Source organism: Furipterus horrens, unplaced genomic scaffold (genome assembly GCF_987537825.1).
Source record: "Furipterus horrens unplaced genomic scaffold, mFurHor1.1.pri manual_scaffold_10, whole genome shotgun sequence".
NCBI classification, from domain to species: Eukaryota; Metazoa; Chordata; class Mammalia; order Chiroptera; family Furipteridae; genus Furipterus; species Furipterus horrens.
The window spans coordinates 77,089,408-77,107,154 of NW_028327180.1; the positions used below are offsets into that span (position 1 = coordinate 77,089,408).

A 17,747-nucleotide genomic window follows, 5' to 3' on the forward strand; every position below is an offset into this window, starting at 1 on the left:
TGAATCCTAAGAATCTTTTCCCCAACAATCTTCTATCCAAGTGCACTTTAGAAAAGTGGATGGAGTTCAGATGTTCTTCCTAAAGAAGCACAGAATTCTCTATTAGGATTTATCACCCAGAGTTGCCTTTTGATAGAGTTGCCCAGAATTATTTCTTTTACTTTATGCAGCGAAAGAAGCGGCTCCACTGAATAGTTCAGCAGTTTCTCCCAAGAAGTGTGATTCAGGCCCAGGCAGAATGAGAGTACAAACTCTGACCTCCAAGTCTGTGCTTTATACCTGATAAGGCCCCCTGGAGGAGCTAAAACCAAAAGGATCTGAGCAGATCAAATGGTAAAATGAGCAGAAAAATAATAAAGCCCAAATTTTTTAAATATTACAAGACTAAGTGACAGTGCTACTTTTTTAAAAATTCTTAAACCACTAGGTTTAATTTAAAATCCATCCTCTGTGATCTTATTTTTTACAAATGGCTTAATGCATAGAGATATGACCAACAGCAGACAGTTAGGAACATGAAAAATCATTCAAAACAAATCCCCAAGTACTTACATTTAGCTTTTAGGACAGATACGCTCTTATTGAAACATATGCCATTCTAGAATTACCTGAATAATATGAGTGGAGGTAGACCAGAAAATGAGAATGGAAAATACGGGTAGGGCCAACTGGAGAATCAGAAAAGTTTGAAATGTTCAAGTTCATAGAGAGTTGGGAAACATCTGGTCCAGACTCTCTATTTCATAGTTAAAGCATCTTGAGCTGGGGACCTGCTCAAGATCCAAAGGCTAGCTGGAGATGAGGTATCTGGTTCAAGCTTTAAGTATACCGTAGCTGTTATTCGCTCTAGTCTGCCACTTTAAAACCCTGGCAAACTAAGCATTAGGTACCTTGTCCAAAGTCACAAGGCTGGCAAAAGTGCAGTCAGGATTCTTACTCTAGACCTTCTGCCCTCCAAAGCCCATCTCTCAGCCCCACCTGTCCCAGGATCTTCATCTGAAAGACAATAATACTACCTACCTCATAGGGTTAATATAAGAATTACACAAGCAATACATGTGAAGTATATTAACATCTTAATATAGCTCCTGGCATATAATAGGTGCTTAATAGCTGTTAACTGCTATTATTAGCAGTATTAGTATTAACCTCTACACTAGGCCGTAATGAGAAAGAATATGTTAGAAATGAACCTAGCATATAAATTGCCCTATCCTCCATCCATATAAAAACCCAGGTTCGATCCTAAGAAGTTACAGCTAAGTGTTTTCAGGAGGGCTGCTGTGTGGCCATGAATGAGTGGAATGATTCTCCCTGCCACAGCCTGCCTACCTGCCCTTTAGTACATGGTCAGGTTTCAACAGGACCAGAAAGCAAGCACAGTCCCCACACAGGACAGCACTGAATGTAGACGCGCAAGTGTGTGGCCAGCTTGCATGCTGCTGCAGTTTTGTCACTGGGAACAACGCAACTGAAGCAAAGGCAGCAGTATCCACCACGGTGGCCACCTCTATGGCACAGCCCTGGGAGAACTGGGCTGACCAACAGGCAGGAGGTGACAGAATAAATCAACATTGACTGAGTACTTTTTACATGCATGCTACCTCATTTACTCCTCTTATGGACCCTATATGGCACACAAAAAATCACTCACATTGGGCAACTAAAAATGCAGAGAGGCATTTACTAAAAGCTCAAAAGTTAAGTGATATGCTTAACTTTGCACAAATGGAAATAAAACTGACAGCCCTTGGCCTGTCAGCCACATCGGTACCCAACACCTGCCACCTCTATCTCCCATGACACTCCACCTGAACCAACACTTCAACTCTGCTACCACTCCTCCCCACCAGTGGTGGAGATGCTGGCTAACTAATTCAATACTTCCACTTGAGTAAGAATAGCTCAGATTATCCAATTTGTCTTAATCTCAATGATCAGACAATAATTTCTAATAAGATTTCAAAATTTCTCCTAAGTTCCAATCATGACATTCTCTTTTATCTCAACAATGTTTGTTTGCTCTGCCCCAGGGGAACCCACAGGCCCATGGGGGAATAACTGAGCATCTTTGCCTTGTCGCCCCACAGGCTGGGAAGCAGCACCTTCAAAAACATGCAGCGCCGGCACACGACACTGAGAGAGAAGGGCCGCCGCCAGGCCATCCGGGGTCCGGCCTACATGTTCAATGAGAAGGGCACCAGCCTGACACCTGAGGAGGAGCGCTTCCTGGACTCAGCCGAGTATGGCAACATCCCAGTGGTCAGGAAAATGCTGGAGGAGTCCAAGACCCTCAACTTCAACTGCGTGGACTACATGGGGCAGAACGCACTGCAGTTGGCCGTGGGCAACGAGCACCTGGAGGTCACAGAGCTGCTGCTCAAGAAGGAGAACCTGGCGCGGGTGGGGGACGCACTGCTGCTGGCCATCAGCAAGGGCTACGTGCGCATTGTGGAGGCCATCCTCAGCCACCCGGCCTTCGCACAGGGCCAGCGCCTGACGCTCAGCCCACTGGAGCAGGAGCTGCGTGACGACGACTTCTATGCCTATGACGAGGACGGCACGCGCTTCTCCCACGATATCACGCCCATCATCCTGGCAGCCCACTGCCAGGAGTATGAAATCGTGCACATCCTCCTGCTCAAGGGCGCCCGCATCGAGCGGCCCCATGACTACTTCTGCAAGTGCAACGAGTGCACCGAGAAACAGCGGAAGGACTCCTTCAGCCACTCGCGCTCCCGCATGAATGCCTACAAGGGACTGGCAAGTGCCGCCTACTTGTCCCTGTCCAGTGAAGATCCTGTCCTCACCGCACTGGAGCTAAGCAATGAGTTAGCCAGACTGGCCAACATCGAGACTGAATTCAAGGTAATTCACCACTCACCACCCTGCAGGCAGCTTGCACAGTGGGCTCTTCCAGGTGTGTCCAGTAGTCAAACAGGCTGTCTTCCAGTGTAACACAGGGTGAAGGTCTTGGGGTCTTGTCTTTTGGGCTCATAGAGAGGAAGGGTACTTCCTCCACTTGTGTCAGATATGGACCTGAAAAAGAAAAGCAGCACATTAGGTGAAATATTTGAAAACACAAAAACGTGGTGAAGAGATGTCTCGCACAAATCCATGCAGTAAAAGGCAAGAGGCATGCAGGCAGGATTACATTGTGATTCTGATGTACCTGCCGCAGCTCTACCCTCAGGGAGCTCATGGGTATCTACAAATCCTGCGGTGGCTTCCCAGTCCAGGTCTTGGTCTTGTTGTCTCACTTGTTTGGTTCACGTCTCTAGCCCATCCTGGACTGTGTTGATCCTAGATACAGTCTCATATCTAATGCTAATAAGACTTGGCTGCAGCCTCTCTCAAGTCAGCAAGCCATTGTGATTGTCCTATCAAGTGGGCTAAAAAGAAGGTACATGAAAATGAAAATAAAACTGTAGAGTTGGTCTTGTCATCCCAGTAGCTGGGCATGGGAAAAAGCCCTGTAATTCAGTCACCCTGATAATACCTGGACCTATCAGGCTAGCCCAGGGGATGGAGACCCATCTCCAAAGTCCATTATTCAACGGCAGGCCTGTGTTTTTCCCGTCAACTGACACCCCCTCTGAAAGAGAACACTGGAACCTAATTCCTTTGACAGTGTTCAATAATAATTAAGAGCAAACATTTAGTGAGTATTTACTGTGTGCCGAAGACTAACTACCTTAATACGATGTTGTTTAATCCCCTCAACAACTATTGATATGGAGACCATTTTTATCCTCATTTTATATGAAAACACAGAGATAGATATTATACAGCCAGTTAGTAGCAAAGCCATCATCCTAATCTAAGCACCAGGACATCAGAACCAGCTCCTAGCCATTATGGGAACTGCAAGTCAGAGGCCTTTTTCATGCACTGGGCTTCTCAGAGTCTCATTTGTCCTTATCTGAATGATAAAAGAATTCACCACTGCAGAAGGTGTGGCTGAAGAGTAGAAACTACAACTGGGCTAGTAATTTCTCAGCCTGCCTTTCAATCAGATCTTACAATGCTAATGGTGCATATTAAAAGGGGATCACAGGCAGGGCTGACACAGAGTTGGGAAGAGATGTCACCCGCAGGAGAAAAGCTCAGTGTCCAAACAAGGCATCAGTGCAAGAGCTGCCCCTGCATGGGACACAATTAGGTGGCTGAGGATGGGTACCTAGTCACAGCAAGGGAAGCCCCGTGCACCACATCACTCAGGGAGACCTCAGAGAAGGAAACAGAACTGTGCTGGGACTTGCAGGGCAGGAGAAACTGGGTCAGTGGGAGGAGAGGTGGGCACTCGGAGGAAGCAGGTGAAGGTGATGTGCAGTATGGCCCCCAGCAGGCAAGGGGCTGCTGAGAAGCTCAGTGTGGCTAGACTCTCTGGTGAGGCACACAGTAGGAGCACTGAAGAGGTGAGCTGGAGGCAGACATCAGAGGGCCCTGTGTGTCAGACTGGGCGCCTGGGATGCTATCCTGTAGCAAGTGGAGAGCCTCGGAAAGTTTGTGATTAGGGGACTAGAATGATGAAAGCTGGAGTTTGGGGAATTTGCTCTACTGGTAGGTAAGATGAGTTACAGGATTTAGAGTGTGAGGCACTGTGACTAACGAGGGGCACAACGTAGCTTGCATGGACACCCAACAGCCAGGCACAGAAAAACCAGGCCTACAGGAAGCTTCAAGGCACCAAAAGCTGTAAACAGAGAAAGAATATTCTTACCAATTTTATTCCAGCTGTGTCCCCATCTTGGACCCATCTAATGAATTGGAGACACTTCCCAAAATCCTGTCTTGTTCATGGCCTCATCGAAAAAAATCGGTGGAAGCAGATATAAAGGTTACCCAAAGAAGCTCACGAGAAATGTAGCTATTGACTCTTGTTTCCTTCTTGCTACCCGGTGAACTCCACCTCCCAGCAATAAGACCAATGGTATCCCAAGGAAACCTGGTGGAATTTTGCTGTACCCTGGGCTTCATACTGAATCTACATATAGATTATGAAAAAAACAAAAAGGCTAATTTAGATCTTTCTGGCCAAGAATAAAACAATTCAAGGGAACAATCTCTTTTGAATCAGATTATCCGGATAATGGCATGATTCTCTACTTATCTGAAATCTGGGAGCATGCCAGCCTTACTACATAAAATGATGCTAGACTAACATTTAGAATTACATTTAGGCTGTTTCCTTTTACTAAAACCCAAAGTCTGGCATATTTTAGTATATATAATATCTAAAATTGGAAATTTTGCTAAAATCATTTAATATGTTATTTTAATTTAAAAATAAATTATAGAATTATGGACAATTAAGAACACTACTAACATGATGACAAATACTTTCTATACTGCAATAATTTAAGCAGATGAGAGTTCACATAAATATGCATTCACTGGCCATTAACATCTCCCTAGTTACTTTCATTTGAAATGTCTTTCAATTGTCAGCAAAGAGTGCCTTATAAATTAACACAAGGGTTCCTTTAGAACTTTACTACTTATTCAAATATCTTTGCATGTGCATCCCTGACATTACAAATCTTCTCAGAGAAGAGAGCAGCTTAGCAAGAATGAAGTCAAATTGTAATAAAAGAATAAAGAGTAAATGCATGTGTTCTGAAATGCACTCTTTAGGAGTCTGTTCTGCTTTAAAGGAACTACAAACTACTGATGGCACCGTGTTACAGGGATGACCCAGTGCCACCAACTGTATAAAAAAGCTATCAGGTTCTCAATGAAGATGTCCTGTGTCATCCCCCAGGTGCTCTAAAACACTCATTCTGTGAGTGACTCTTCCTGACAAACATTATGCATGAAAACCTGGAGTCAGTTGCTGAGGCTCTTGTTTTTAGTCAGTTTAATTTACCACCAGAATAGTCTAGTCATTAGCAAGAAGTAGAGCTAAAGTCAAGGTCTCCAGTCAATTGTGGCAAGAGTGGGATGCCTGCTGGAAAACCAGCTCTGTCCAAGGATTTTCTTATATCTCTTATCTTCCTGGGTTTAGAAAAATATTAAAGCTCATCATGGCCACTGAGGACTTCCTAGTATCTTGAATGGTGCCCAGGAATCTATTGAGCATTCCATAAATACTTAATGAGGGAAAGGAAGAAAAGCCTAAGAGGATAACCATTTCAGCAGATGAGGCAAGTGATTACTTTTATATACAGGTTAGACTCTTCCTGCATATGTGAATTTAATAGAGGGATTTGATGGACATGGTGGAATGGGGAAGTCCTAAAGGTTTCACTGTGGTTGAAGGGATAAAACCTACCCACATTGCATAGCTGAAGACCAATCACGTGCTGCACTGTATGGTGTCAATGACCACTGAAGCCCTGAGGGCCGTGTGCCTTCTTGGTCTTGCCCCACGTGTCTGCAATGTGAGGTCTGGGAGCACCGGCCGCAGATGACATTTCGGCTGACTGGTTTCCTCTGCAGTAGGAGAGGGGAACCCCAGCATGGAAAGGACTACTCAGAGGCGTTGCACTGAGGGAATGGGCTCTCGGTGTTTGTAGTGGCTCCTGGAGTAGCATGGTGAAATATAAGGAATCTGTCTATCTCAGTTGAGTTACAGCTTCTGCCACTAAGAACATAATAAGGTCTGTACATTTCTCTTGAAAGAGTGCTCAGGTTTTTTTACTGGTCATCTTACTGATAGAATTGCTCAGGGTCTCCTTTATTTTGCCGTCTTCCCAGTCAAATTCCTGGCATTCTGCCTATGTGTGTTGTTTACCCGTGTAGCTGTTGTTTCAAAGGATTATAAGCGTTATAGCTTTCTTCCAATTTAGAGTTGTGCCAACAGCCATGCCTAGCAGGAGTGGGAGGGGACGGGGACGGAAAGGACAAGAGAATATTGTAGAGTGAGGTCCAGGACTTTGAAAGGAAGGACAAAGCAGGATGGAGGTTGGAGGTACCCGTGCTGCTCTCTCATCTTTTGCTTAAATTGAGAAGTACCACGTCCCCAAGTCAGGGAGCTGTGGGAGCCAGACAAACACTTTACCTTGGTTAAGATTAGGTCATTCTGAATAATGACAAATCTGCAACTGAGAAAGCATTTCCTGTTGACAAAGCATCAGCATGCAAGCTGCTGATTGTGCTCAGTCACCTGCAATTTATTCGTACAGAGCACAGAGGGGAAGAGGAGGAGCAAGGGAGCTAGAGCTGCACCTTCACCTTGTTGAAAGTGTTGATGAATTTCTGTTTGTCAATGAGTTGCTAACCACATGTATTACGAAAAACAGATAATGAATTATGTATTGATGTTTGTGTTGCCATTTTAAGACTGATGAAAAAACTCTGTGGGCCTAAAATACCACAAATTAAAAATGCAAATAATGATAAATCATACCAATTTGCCACCTGCTATGATCTCTAGTGAGATGCCATTGTGGAAGGTAAAGATGTTGAGATGACAGTGTGTAATCTGCTTGCAAACTTATCAAAAGGGGAAAGGGAAAAGGAGGCAAGGCGGAGGAGGAGTGGCTCTGTATTGTGGTAGGGAGCTCGGAGCACACATGAACTCTGGCCCCTGGGGCCCGAGCCAGGAAGCCTGAGGACAGGCCCACCCTGGGCCTGCAGTAGTGCCAAAGGCTGAATAAGCCCTTTGCCTCCAGTGGATCTGTGTTTGCACCATTCCTCTCATGCTTTCAGTATTTTTAACATTTTTAAATTTTATAGCCCAACGTCCTGGGAAAATACATTTCCTTGAAGTTTGTAAGCTTGGCTGGTAGTATAAACAAATGCCTAACATGAATGAAATGACTTGAAAATTGTTTCCTTTCCTATTGGGAAAATATTCTTTTTAAGCTGTGAAGGCTGCAGGTCCTAAAAGGAAGTTATTTTTAAGAGACTGTGGCAGAAAACTCCTCAAAGCACTCACTTATCATTGCCAATACCCTCAGGGCTCTTGACTAGGTCACCCAAGCTCTCTACATGAGTACCTGGTGATGCAGAATGGAAGCAGAAAAGAGAAAGGTCACAGAGGTCAGGTGATGAGCTATGATTTTATGGCCCCCGCTAAGCATGCACAGCTAAGGGCCGGTCAGAGCACCTGTGCTGGTAAGCAGGTCCACCCTGGGGCCAGGATTATCAGCTTTCATACCTGACAGTAAGATTGGACACTGGCTGATCTCAGAAGAAGGGACAAAGGTGACCTCTGCCCATGTCAGTTTTGTCTTTTTTGTAGTTTTCTACCTAAGTGTCTGGAGGACATTCATTAATGAATCGTAACAGGAAAAACTAATTAACGTGTCCTTTAATGACAATTTGTCATTGGGTCACAACTAATGCCTAAAGGTAAATGATTTTCCTCTTCCGGAGTTTATGCCGATAGTATCAGCCTCTAAAATACAAAGAAATAGTGACATTGGGGGACAGATATTGAGGTGGCATAAGGAGGCCACTTTGCTAGGTGAGAACAAGGGCAATGGCAGGCCCAGGACAGCCATGCTTCATCTCCCCTGGGCTTTGGAGAGTGAAAATCCTGGCTCTGCAATCAGAATGGCCTAAATTCCAGTCCCAGAGCCATCTCCCGGCAACCAAATCCTGGGCATCTAGTGGAAGTTAGTTTTCTTATCTGAAAAAGGGGGGGAGAGGGTGGTATGAGAATTGTGAGATAGCCTAAATGGAACGTTTGTTTCCCCACCAAACTCCTGCCTGTTCCTTCATCTCTGTAAATGCCATCAGGGTTCTCCCACTTGTCAAGAGCTTTCCATATCTCATCCCATTTGACCTCAAGAAAGTCCTGGCACATATTAGGTACTCAGCAAATCAATGAATTGGTGAGTGAATTAATGACTGATGACCTTTCAGGGTGTCTGTGAGGATTAAAAGAGATGAAGAATATAAAACACTATGCAGAGGATCTGACCTTCCCCCCACAAAGCTCACTGGGGATCCCTTTCTGTTCCCCAAAATGCACTGGATTCTTGGTGCCACAACTCTTCCTTCCAATAAACACAAACTGTTTCAGCATTTCTTCTATTCAAAGGGTCTTCCTGATTTTGCTAAGCTTCCCTCCCTCCCCACCAAGAGATCTTTACAGAACAAGAGAAAGTAGGGATTGTGTATGTAAGCTCCATGGTTAAAAACAAGGCAAAGAATATTTTCCAACTGGAAGAATGCAAACCACTGAAACAGGGGCCTAGAGCGTTGCTGAAATACTGCTGTGAAAGGGCGCAGCATGGGCAGGAAAGACAGAGGAGCAGAGCAGGAGGCGGGAAGAAATGGGCAGGCGCAGCTCCTGCTAAGTACGGAGATTACTTTTTATAAAATATCTCCATGGAAAAGATTCATCACTACGCACATAAAAAAAATGAAAAAAAAAATTTCCTATACAAGTGCAACTATTAGGATGAAATATCAAGAGATACAGAGAAAATGGAGACGGTGCTTAGAGAATACCAGTCAATGAGTAGTAGCACAAACTAAATCAAATGGAAATTAGGAAAATGAAGAATTTTTCACTGAAAAAAGTTACAATGCTGTATAAATTACTCGTAACAGGGCAACATTAATCAAGGATGTTACCTACCCACACTATCAACATGGAGGCATGTGAGTTACCAGCAACATCACAGATTAAATGAGGAAAACATAGCAGGAGGGTGTGGTGGGAGAATGGGTCTGTAGACTCACAGGATATCAGAACTGGGTGGACCCTCATTACAGAGCTACCTGATCACTTATCATTGGGCATTATTAAGCCTCTAGTATGAGCTAGGCTCTGGGCTGGGTGCTGGGATGAAATGCTGAACAAAATCAAGTTCCGACCCTCAGGACCTTCCAGTCTAGCGGAGAAGATAGGCATTCTTCATAGAACCACACAATAAACACAGCTTTACAAATCATGCGATGCAGTAAAATGGCAATTTTGAAAGAGCTGACTTAGTGAGACAGCTCACTGTGTGTGGGTCCACACGCGTACACATGTGCAGGAGTTTGAAGATGTCTCAGAGGAGACAGTGTCTAAAGAAAACCTGAGAGTATGGTAGAGATAAACAGATGGCATGGGATAGGAAAGATGGTTCGAGGCACAGAAACTGCACAGGAAACAGCCCAGTGCAGAAAGGCAAAGAGAGGCCTATTAGAGAATCATGAGTAGCTCCCTAAGGAAGGGAGTGAAAGAGAGAGGCGGCAGGTGACAGAACACCCCAGCCATGACCTTATCACTGGCAGCTATGGTAAGAAGCTGGACTTCACTCTAGGGTGAATGAGAGCCATGGGAAGTTTTCAGCAGGTGAGGGAGTGGCTCGTCTCTGCAGTTTGCAAAGATCCACTCCACCTACTGTAGAAAATGGACTGAGGGGACAGACTGAAAGGAGCTGGACAACTAGTAGGAAGGGGAAGTCACCCAGGAAGAGGGTGAGTGGCATATGAGTGTGAAAGGACCAAGACATCTCAACCAGTGGGTGACTCATCACCACCAGAGCGACAGCAGTCAGATCCCTTGGAGGTAGAGAAACTCACTCCCTAGGTCTGGGCGAACTGCTCATTGCAAAGCTCTGCTGGCATAGAGGCACTGGAAAGGGGTGATAACCCAGAATAAAAAGGGCTCCATTGGATTCTGATCTTTATACATTTTCCAGAATCAGAGGACATCTTTCTCCCTCTGTTGGCTGCAAGAGCAAAGTAAATTTTTCATTAAAGTACAGGAAAATGGCTAAATTTCATCTGTAATTTTTATCCAACTGGAGCTGCTTTTAGCATAAATAAGGGCATGGCGTAGACCTCTCCCTCTTCTTCCCCCAAAGCTCTGGAGGCCAGAGGTCCAAAGGCGAGGTGACATCAGGCCATGCTCTCTTTGAACGCTCTAGGGAAGGATCCTTCCTGACCTCCTCCTGGCTTCTGTGGCGATGCCTGACTTGTAGACATATCACTCCAATCTCTGCCCCTGCTGTCACACAGCGATCTCCTGTGTGTTTCTGTGTCCCTTATCCTCATCTTTTATGGACATTCTTATAAAGGCCAGTCATTTGGGATTAGGGGCCCACTGTACTCCAGTAAGACTTTGTCTTAACTACACTTGCAGTACACTTTTTCCACATAAGGTCCCATACTGAAGTTCCAGGAGGGATATGAATTTTGAAGAGACACTATTCTACCCAGTACAATGGGATAGAACCACACTGAGATGACCTGGGGAAGGTGAGACCAGGAATCCAGGCCAACCCTCACAGCTGGGCAAAATAGAAGGCCAAAAGTCAGTTATTCTGGGAAGCCAAAGACAGTCCTAACACTAGGAGTCAGTCTGGAAGAGAACGGGGAGATTGCTCTCGACCAGGACACAAGTGGAGACAGATACTGGAATTCCGTATAAGTTGTACATGTGGTGGCTGGGAGGGCAGGGCGGGTAAAGAGGTTACGTTGACAGAAGGAATGGAGGAAACTTGGCTTTGGGGAACTGCCCTCTCAAGAGTGAGAAAAACATTTCCAAGTGTTGGGTTTGAGGTATTGAAAATAAAACACAGTGATTATAGAATCTTTAGAAAATATAGAAAAGTAGGAGACAGAAAATTCAGCATTAAGCCTATCATATAAGAAAAATTTATACACATATGTTTCCCCCTAGTGCTCCCTTACCCCCAGGTGCAAAATTGGAATTAATACTATGACTCAGTTGATGGAACATTATATTTTTCCCCTTCATATTTTATCCTCTTTCTCATTTTCCCCACCCCAGAAATACACACATGCATATAAATGTGTACATATAATGTGTGTGTATATATATATATGCATGTCTACATGTATTATTTATTCAAGAAATATTGCTTTTGCACCTACTATGTGAAAAGCTCTAGAGGTTGGGAACACTTAGAGACCACTAAAAACCTGTAATTTTTGCGTCATAGAGTTTACATGCTAATGGAGACTATGGAAAACTACATTGTTGGCTTGTGTTTTTAAATTACATAAAAGGGATCATACTATGAAATTATGACCTTTCTTACTCTTTCACCCACCACCAAGTTTTTTACAGTCTCTCTGTATTGCTGTATGTAAACCTAGTCCACTGCTTCTGTCTGCTGCCTCGTATCCCATTATCTGTACCTGCAGCCTTTTACTTTCACATTCCCATAGTGACAGACACACACCTAGACTGCCTCTAATTTCTTGTGACCATACGTAATGCTGCAAAGAACATCCTTTACCTGCTTACGATCCTCGTTTAGCATTCTCGTGTGATAGACCTGGCGAGGTCTGCCCACACTCAACACCCTAACTGCTCCCCAGAAGGCCCGCCCTTGGGGCTGTGGTTTGCCATGCGCTGCCAGCTCTGGGTATTATCCTACTTTCCAATGTGTGCCAGTACGAGTGATGCGAAATTGGTTTAATTTGCATTTCTCTAGTTGCTAATGAAGCTGGGTGCTTCATATATTGCTCAGTCACATGGGTTTCTATTTTCTGTGACTTACCTCTTCCTAGCATTCCTTCACCCACTTTTTAACAGGCTTTCTGGTTGGGGGAATTTTTACATTTTTGTTCAGGAGTTCCTCATATATTCCAAATACTAGTTCTTGTCTACTTCAGGTATTGCAAATATCTTTTCCCAGTTATCACCCCTCTGTGAAATTTGTCTGTGTCACCCTTTATTGAAAACCCTTATTTTTTGAAAGGGTTTGTGTGTTAGGCCTTAAGAAATCCTCCCTCTCCCACAAGGTCACAAAAACATTCTCCTGCATTACACCTATTTTTTTTCTTCCATTGCCTTTATAGAGCTACCATTTATTATTTTATTTTGTTTTGTTAAATTTGCTGGGGTGACCACTGATTATGTAAGTTTCAGGTATACAATTCTACGGTGCATCATGTGCAGTCTCTACTGTGTGCTCTGCATCCAACGCCAAGTCTCCTGTCACCATGCACGTGACCCCCTGTCCCTCTTCAGCCTCACCTCACCACTCTTCCCACTGTTGTCTATGCCCGTGAGCCTTTGTTTTGTTTGCTGCTTTCTGTTTTATGTCCCACATATCAGTGAAACCACATGGTTCTTGTCCTTCTCCATCTTTTTAAGTTCGTAGTCCAACTGGAGTTTAGTTTTGTACGTAGGGTGAGTTTGTGTCAAACGTCTGCTTTTCTCCTTGAGTTAGTTTCCCAGCACTGTTACTAGATAATCTAACTTTCCCCCACTACCCTGTGACACCACCTCTATCACATACCAATTCCCAATACACGCATTTCTGCCCCTGGACTTTTATGCCATCCCAGTGTCCTATAAATGGCTCTTCCTCTACCCATTCCCCCACAGTTTTACTCCTAAGACTTTGTTTTATGACCTATTACCAGGTATGGAGGTCCACTTTTTTTTTTTTCTTTCTGTGCATAGATTTGTTTGTTCTGTGTAATGGTTACCAGACTGTATAAGCAATTTGGAATTCTGGTTCATTAAATACTGTAACTCTCGCATTTCCCCCATGTGATGCCAACACTTTGTAAGTAACAGGTCCTGGAAATTTTCAGTCTCATGTGTTGGGAGGAAAACTTTTCCTCTACCATCTTACCTTGCAGTGGTTGTAGGGTTGTGATTAACCAAAGAAAAGACAGAGTTGATTCATATGCATATAGAGTACCTAAAAGAAGCAGCTACTGAACAATAACGATAAGGGTTTATACACCAAGGGAGGAAAGAAAGGAGTTTCTAAGGAAAAAAGAGGACTTTTAGGAAACACAGAGGCTTTTAGGAAAACAAATGGAAGGCATGAAAGTTTGTGATGTCTGTTTTCATCTGGGTGTGAGTGGTCAGTCTCCTTTCTGAATACAACACGCACTAACACCCTCAGCACATCTATAGTGACTGTATTTTTAAGAGGCTCCAATAAAAAGTTTTAAAAGAAGTAAAAGAAGTTTAGCTGCTATTTGTTCAGATGTTTTTAGCTTAAAATAATCTTTATGCCTTCCTGACAAGTTGAGAGTCCCTGGCTGGTTTGGCTCAGTGGATTGAGCGTCGGCCTGCGAGCTAAGTGTCGCTGGTTCGATCTTCCAGTCAGGGCACATCAGAGAAGGAAAACTCTGACTCCAAAAAACCTCCGCTGCCTTGCGGCATACCTCTTCAGGGGAAAGGCTAAGGGAGTAAACCCCGACAGAAAATCCGGAGCCGGAGTCCCTAAGGCGGTTTGACGTTGTAGTCAACACCGGCAACTCCTGCGGCGCACCTGAAGCCAAGCTGTATTGACTCCGTCTTTCCCTTGGACCCTTCAGCTGTGAAGAGAGGGGGGGTCTGCTGCATGGGCAACAGCAGACCCTCCATATCACCCTGCCCAGGCTCTGTAGCTTCAGCTTCACTGGAGAGGACACTCCAGCGTCATCGCAAGATGTCGATTCAACACGGGAGGAGACAGATACCGTGTCACTCCCGAGTCGGACTGCACAGCCATTCTCGGCGGTGCAGATAGACTCTTAAGAAGCTACACCATCGTCTCTCGAGACGGACAGCTGCTGACGACGACGACGAGAGTCCCTACACATGTAAATAAATCAATAAAACTAAATCTCCGACAATTCACTGAGTCCCAAGCAACTGTGTGGCCCAGTACAGAGGGCAGGTAGGCCCCAGGGACTGAGGAAGGGCCACGTGAAGAAGAGTGGCTGAGCCCCTGGTCAGGGAAATATGGACAGGCCCGTGTAGGGAAGGAAAAATGATCTTCCCTCCACCCTTCTGAGTTCATAGTTGTGGATTATTTTAGTGTGTGGCTTTCAGGCTGTATAATGGTAAAAAAAGTCGTGGTTCTTTTTTTCCTCTATTAGGCTTTAGGGGAGGAAAAAAATCTTTTTCCCTCCATCCTCCTAAGTTCCCTGACTACAGCCCTGTAAACTAGACAGGCAAAAGACAGAGTAACAAGAAAAATAACAGAAAGAAGTTTATTAACATGTGCATAGCACAGCAGATGGGAGCACTCAGAAATGAGTGACTCAAAGTGGTGATGAGGACTTGGGCTCAGACAGCATTTTTAAAAAACAATAAAGTTTAATAGAAGTAACAAGACAAAGGAAAAGGACTTTGAGCTAGAATTCCAAAGGCATTAAATAGTGGGAAAGTAAATATATGGGGGAAGGCATGGTAGATGAGGACTACCTTTAGCCAGGTCTGTTACGCAGATTTGATTCCTCTAGTGCTGTTTCTGGGCTGATACAGGTCTAGAATTGTCTCTGGTGATTAACTTCTGTCCTAGGTAGCAAGGGAAGTGGGAACACCCTTACAAATCTATGTCCTGCTTTTAGACAAATCAGGGGAGGACAAAGCTTTTCTTGCACCTACTTCTTAATTGCCTTCATCTCAAAATAATCCTTACACAAAAGTGGCATATTTGGGAGTGGCATATTCTGCTACCCTTCAAGCCCATGAATTATAAGAAGCCGAGAAATGCCACTGCAGCTTCTGGATCCAAGGCAGAGTTCCAATCAACTTGGAACTTGATTTAACACCAATCAAGAAAACTGAAAGAACTGCACTTGATTGCGAAGTGAAAAAAATCTCCATCATTCAGAAATATCACTTGTTATGGTTGAATTAAGTGTCTTTTTCTTTCTTTTCCATTTCTAAAATATGTAATCAGTCAGTACCTACCATGTTATACACTCAAACACAATGTAGGGATAAGAAAACTCTACAATAAACATTCTGAATATCCTTGCATAAGTATTGCCTGAACAATAGGAGGCCATGAATTCATCTATCAACACTCAATAAAATAGATCAGGTGGTATCGTACAACCTGCACTCTTTTGTTGACCCCAGGAGGTCTGGAGGAGTTGGGGAGTACCATCCCTGGTCACAGTAGGTACACTATGATGTAAGACCCAAGAGAACTAAAAAACTAAAGTTGTATATCTAGTCCTAAAATTACAGTGACATAAGCATGAATGGGGCTAAAATTTTCTAAATACTATCACTTCTCAAACAGAAAAGGATTTTCAAAATGCTTGGCAGCATGATTATCTTTCATATTATTTTGATCTCTCTGCCTCTCATACCTACAGTGTGAAATTATTAATAATGACTTGTTATTCTGGGCTCCAGAGCAGACTTGCTAATTATTGATGGTTAAATGCTTTGAAAATTAAGAAGGCCCACACTGAAATGCTAGGGACCTCCTCTCTCTCTCTTCTCTCTCTCTCTCTCTCTGTCTCTGTCTCTCTCTCTCTCTCTCTCTCTCTCTCTCTCACACACACACCCTAGAAATACAACACACTTCACACTTACTAACAATACAGTTGCTTGGACCTGGGGGCAGGGTGTGGAGTGGACACAGCTCATGTCTTTTTATTCTTGGGAACACAGCCTGCAGTTGCTGACCTACTGGGTGATGAAGACCAGGGTGCTGCCTGTTTAGATAATAGTTCTCTCCAGCTTCTCCTACATATTCTTTGGAAACACTGGCCCCAGAATCTTCCTGATGACAATCTTCTGGTGGTTAACTTTGCTTAGGTTTGTACTACAAAGAACTCACCCAATACCTTCTCACAGCACATCAGAAACTTGATGTTCTATGTGCTTAAAACTGATATTTTAACATAAACATGGAGATGAGTTCTAGGAAATGTGTAGGAAGAGAAAAAAATGTTTTAATTCAGCTGAAAAAAATTAGAAGCAAGAGTTTTTGGGTTTTGGAGGGGTTTTTTGCCTAATGGTAGGTATCTCTTCTCAAATTACAAATTTAGACACCAGACTTTAAAGAGAGTTGGATGTTTTCTTCACCTAAAGGAAATATTTGATGAGTGCTCTCATGGTAATCGATTTTCAACATTACTTGAGGAAACCAAATAGCTTGGAGCATCATGATCACACTCTCTGCAGCACATGGCCTATGTCACAGGTAACATGGCATCATAAAGAGTCTTTTGGGCAATGCTGGGTGGGGCCTTGACAGGCGAGGCTCCCACAGCTGAGGCGAAGGTACTGAGGGAGGAGACCCAGGCTCTCCAATGAACCACCACGTGACCTTAGCTCAGTCATTCACTGCTTTGCCACTCATCCTCATTCACAAAGCCAGGCACCTGGACTAGTAACCCCTCACTGATCCCTACCTCTCTAGCCCTTTCTGCTTCTCATTTCTATTAAGCATTTTGATAAACGTTTAACATCTAAGCCGAGGCTTATGAAATGATTATCATTCCCATTTTACAGATGAGGAAATGGACTGAGTGGTTAAATGATCTATCAGCAGAAGGTTATCTTCCTTCGGTGTGTGGGACTTACTAGTGTATATGACCACTTGGCAGGGAATATTTGAATCAGTTCCTTAGGATACTGGTTGGGTTGGGGGTAAAATCCTGGGAATCATCAGCACATAGATAACAGTGGAAGCTGTGGAGATAAATGAAATCATGTCAAAGCCTCAGTCTTCTTTTCTCATATTTACAAAACAGGTATAAGTCCTACTTCCAAGTGTTATTCAGTTATGCACTGGATATATCAGTTTAAGACAAAAAAAAACTGGAATCTGATTTTCCTGATTAAACTTATTTAAATACAATCACTTAGTCACCTTTTACTCATGTCTTCTGGGACTTTTAGAAAGTTACTGCAGTTGCCTATACACAATATAATTGTTGTGGACCAAGTGCGAGAACCAAACAATCGGAGACAACCAAATTAGAATTTAAAGAGTCTTTATTAGCTAGCCAGCAACTGTCCACCCGGTCCACAAGCCGTACTTAGGTGAATAGTCCCAACCCTGGGGTCTGGGGGGCTTATAAAGCATTCCTGTTCCTGCAGGTGCAGGAACTTGGACAGAAATACAACT

The 17,747-nt window shown here is 43.9% G+C and overlaps 1 protein-coding gene across 1 annotated transcript in view; it reads left to right on the plus strand.

Annotated features, from left to right (window-relative positions):
• The first annotated feature begins 2,097 nt into the window (after positions 1 to 2,097).
• The window catches only part of TRPC7 (transient receptor potential cation channel subfamily C member 7), a 118,772-nt gene continuing 103,122 nt past the window's right edge, over positions 2,098 to 17,747 (plus strand). The window contains exon 1 of the mRNA XM_090289459.1: positions 2,098 to 2,868. Coding sequence (XP_090145585.1) covers positions 2,116 to 2,868 — 753 coding nt within the window. The 5' untranslated portion in view covers positions 2,098 to 2,115. The remainder of the gene's footprint in view (positions 2,869 to 17,747) is intronic.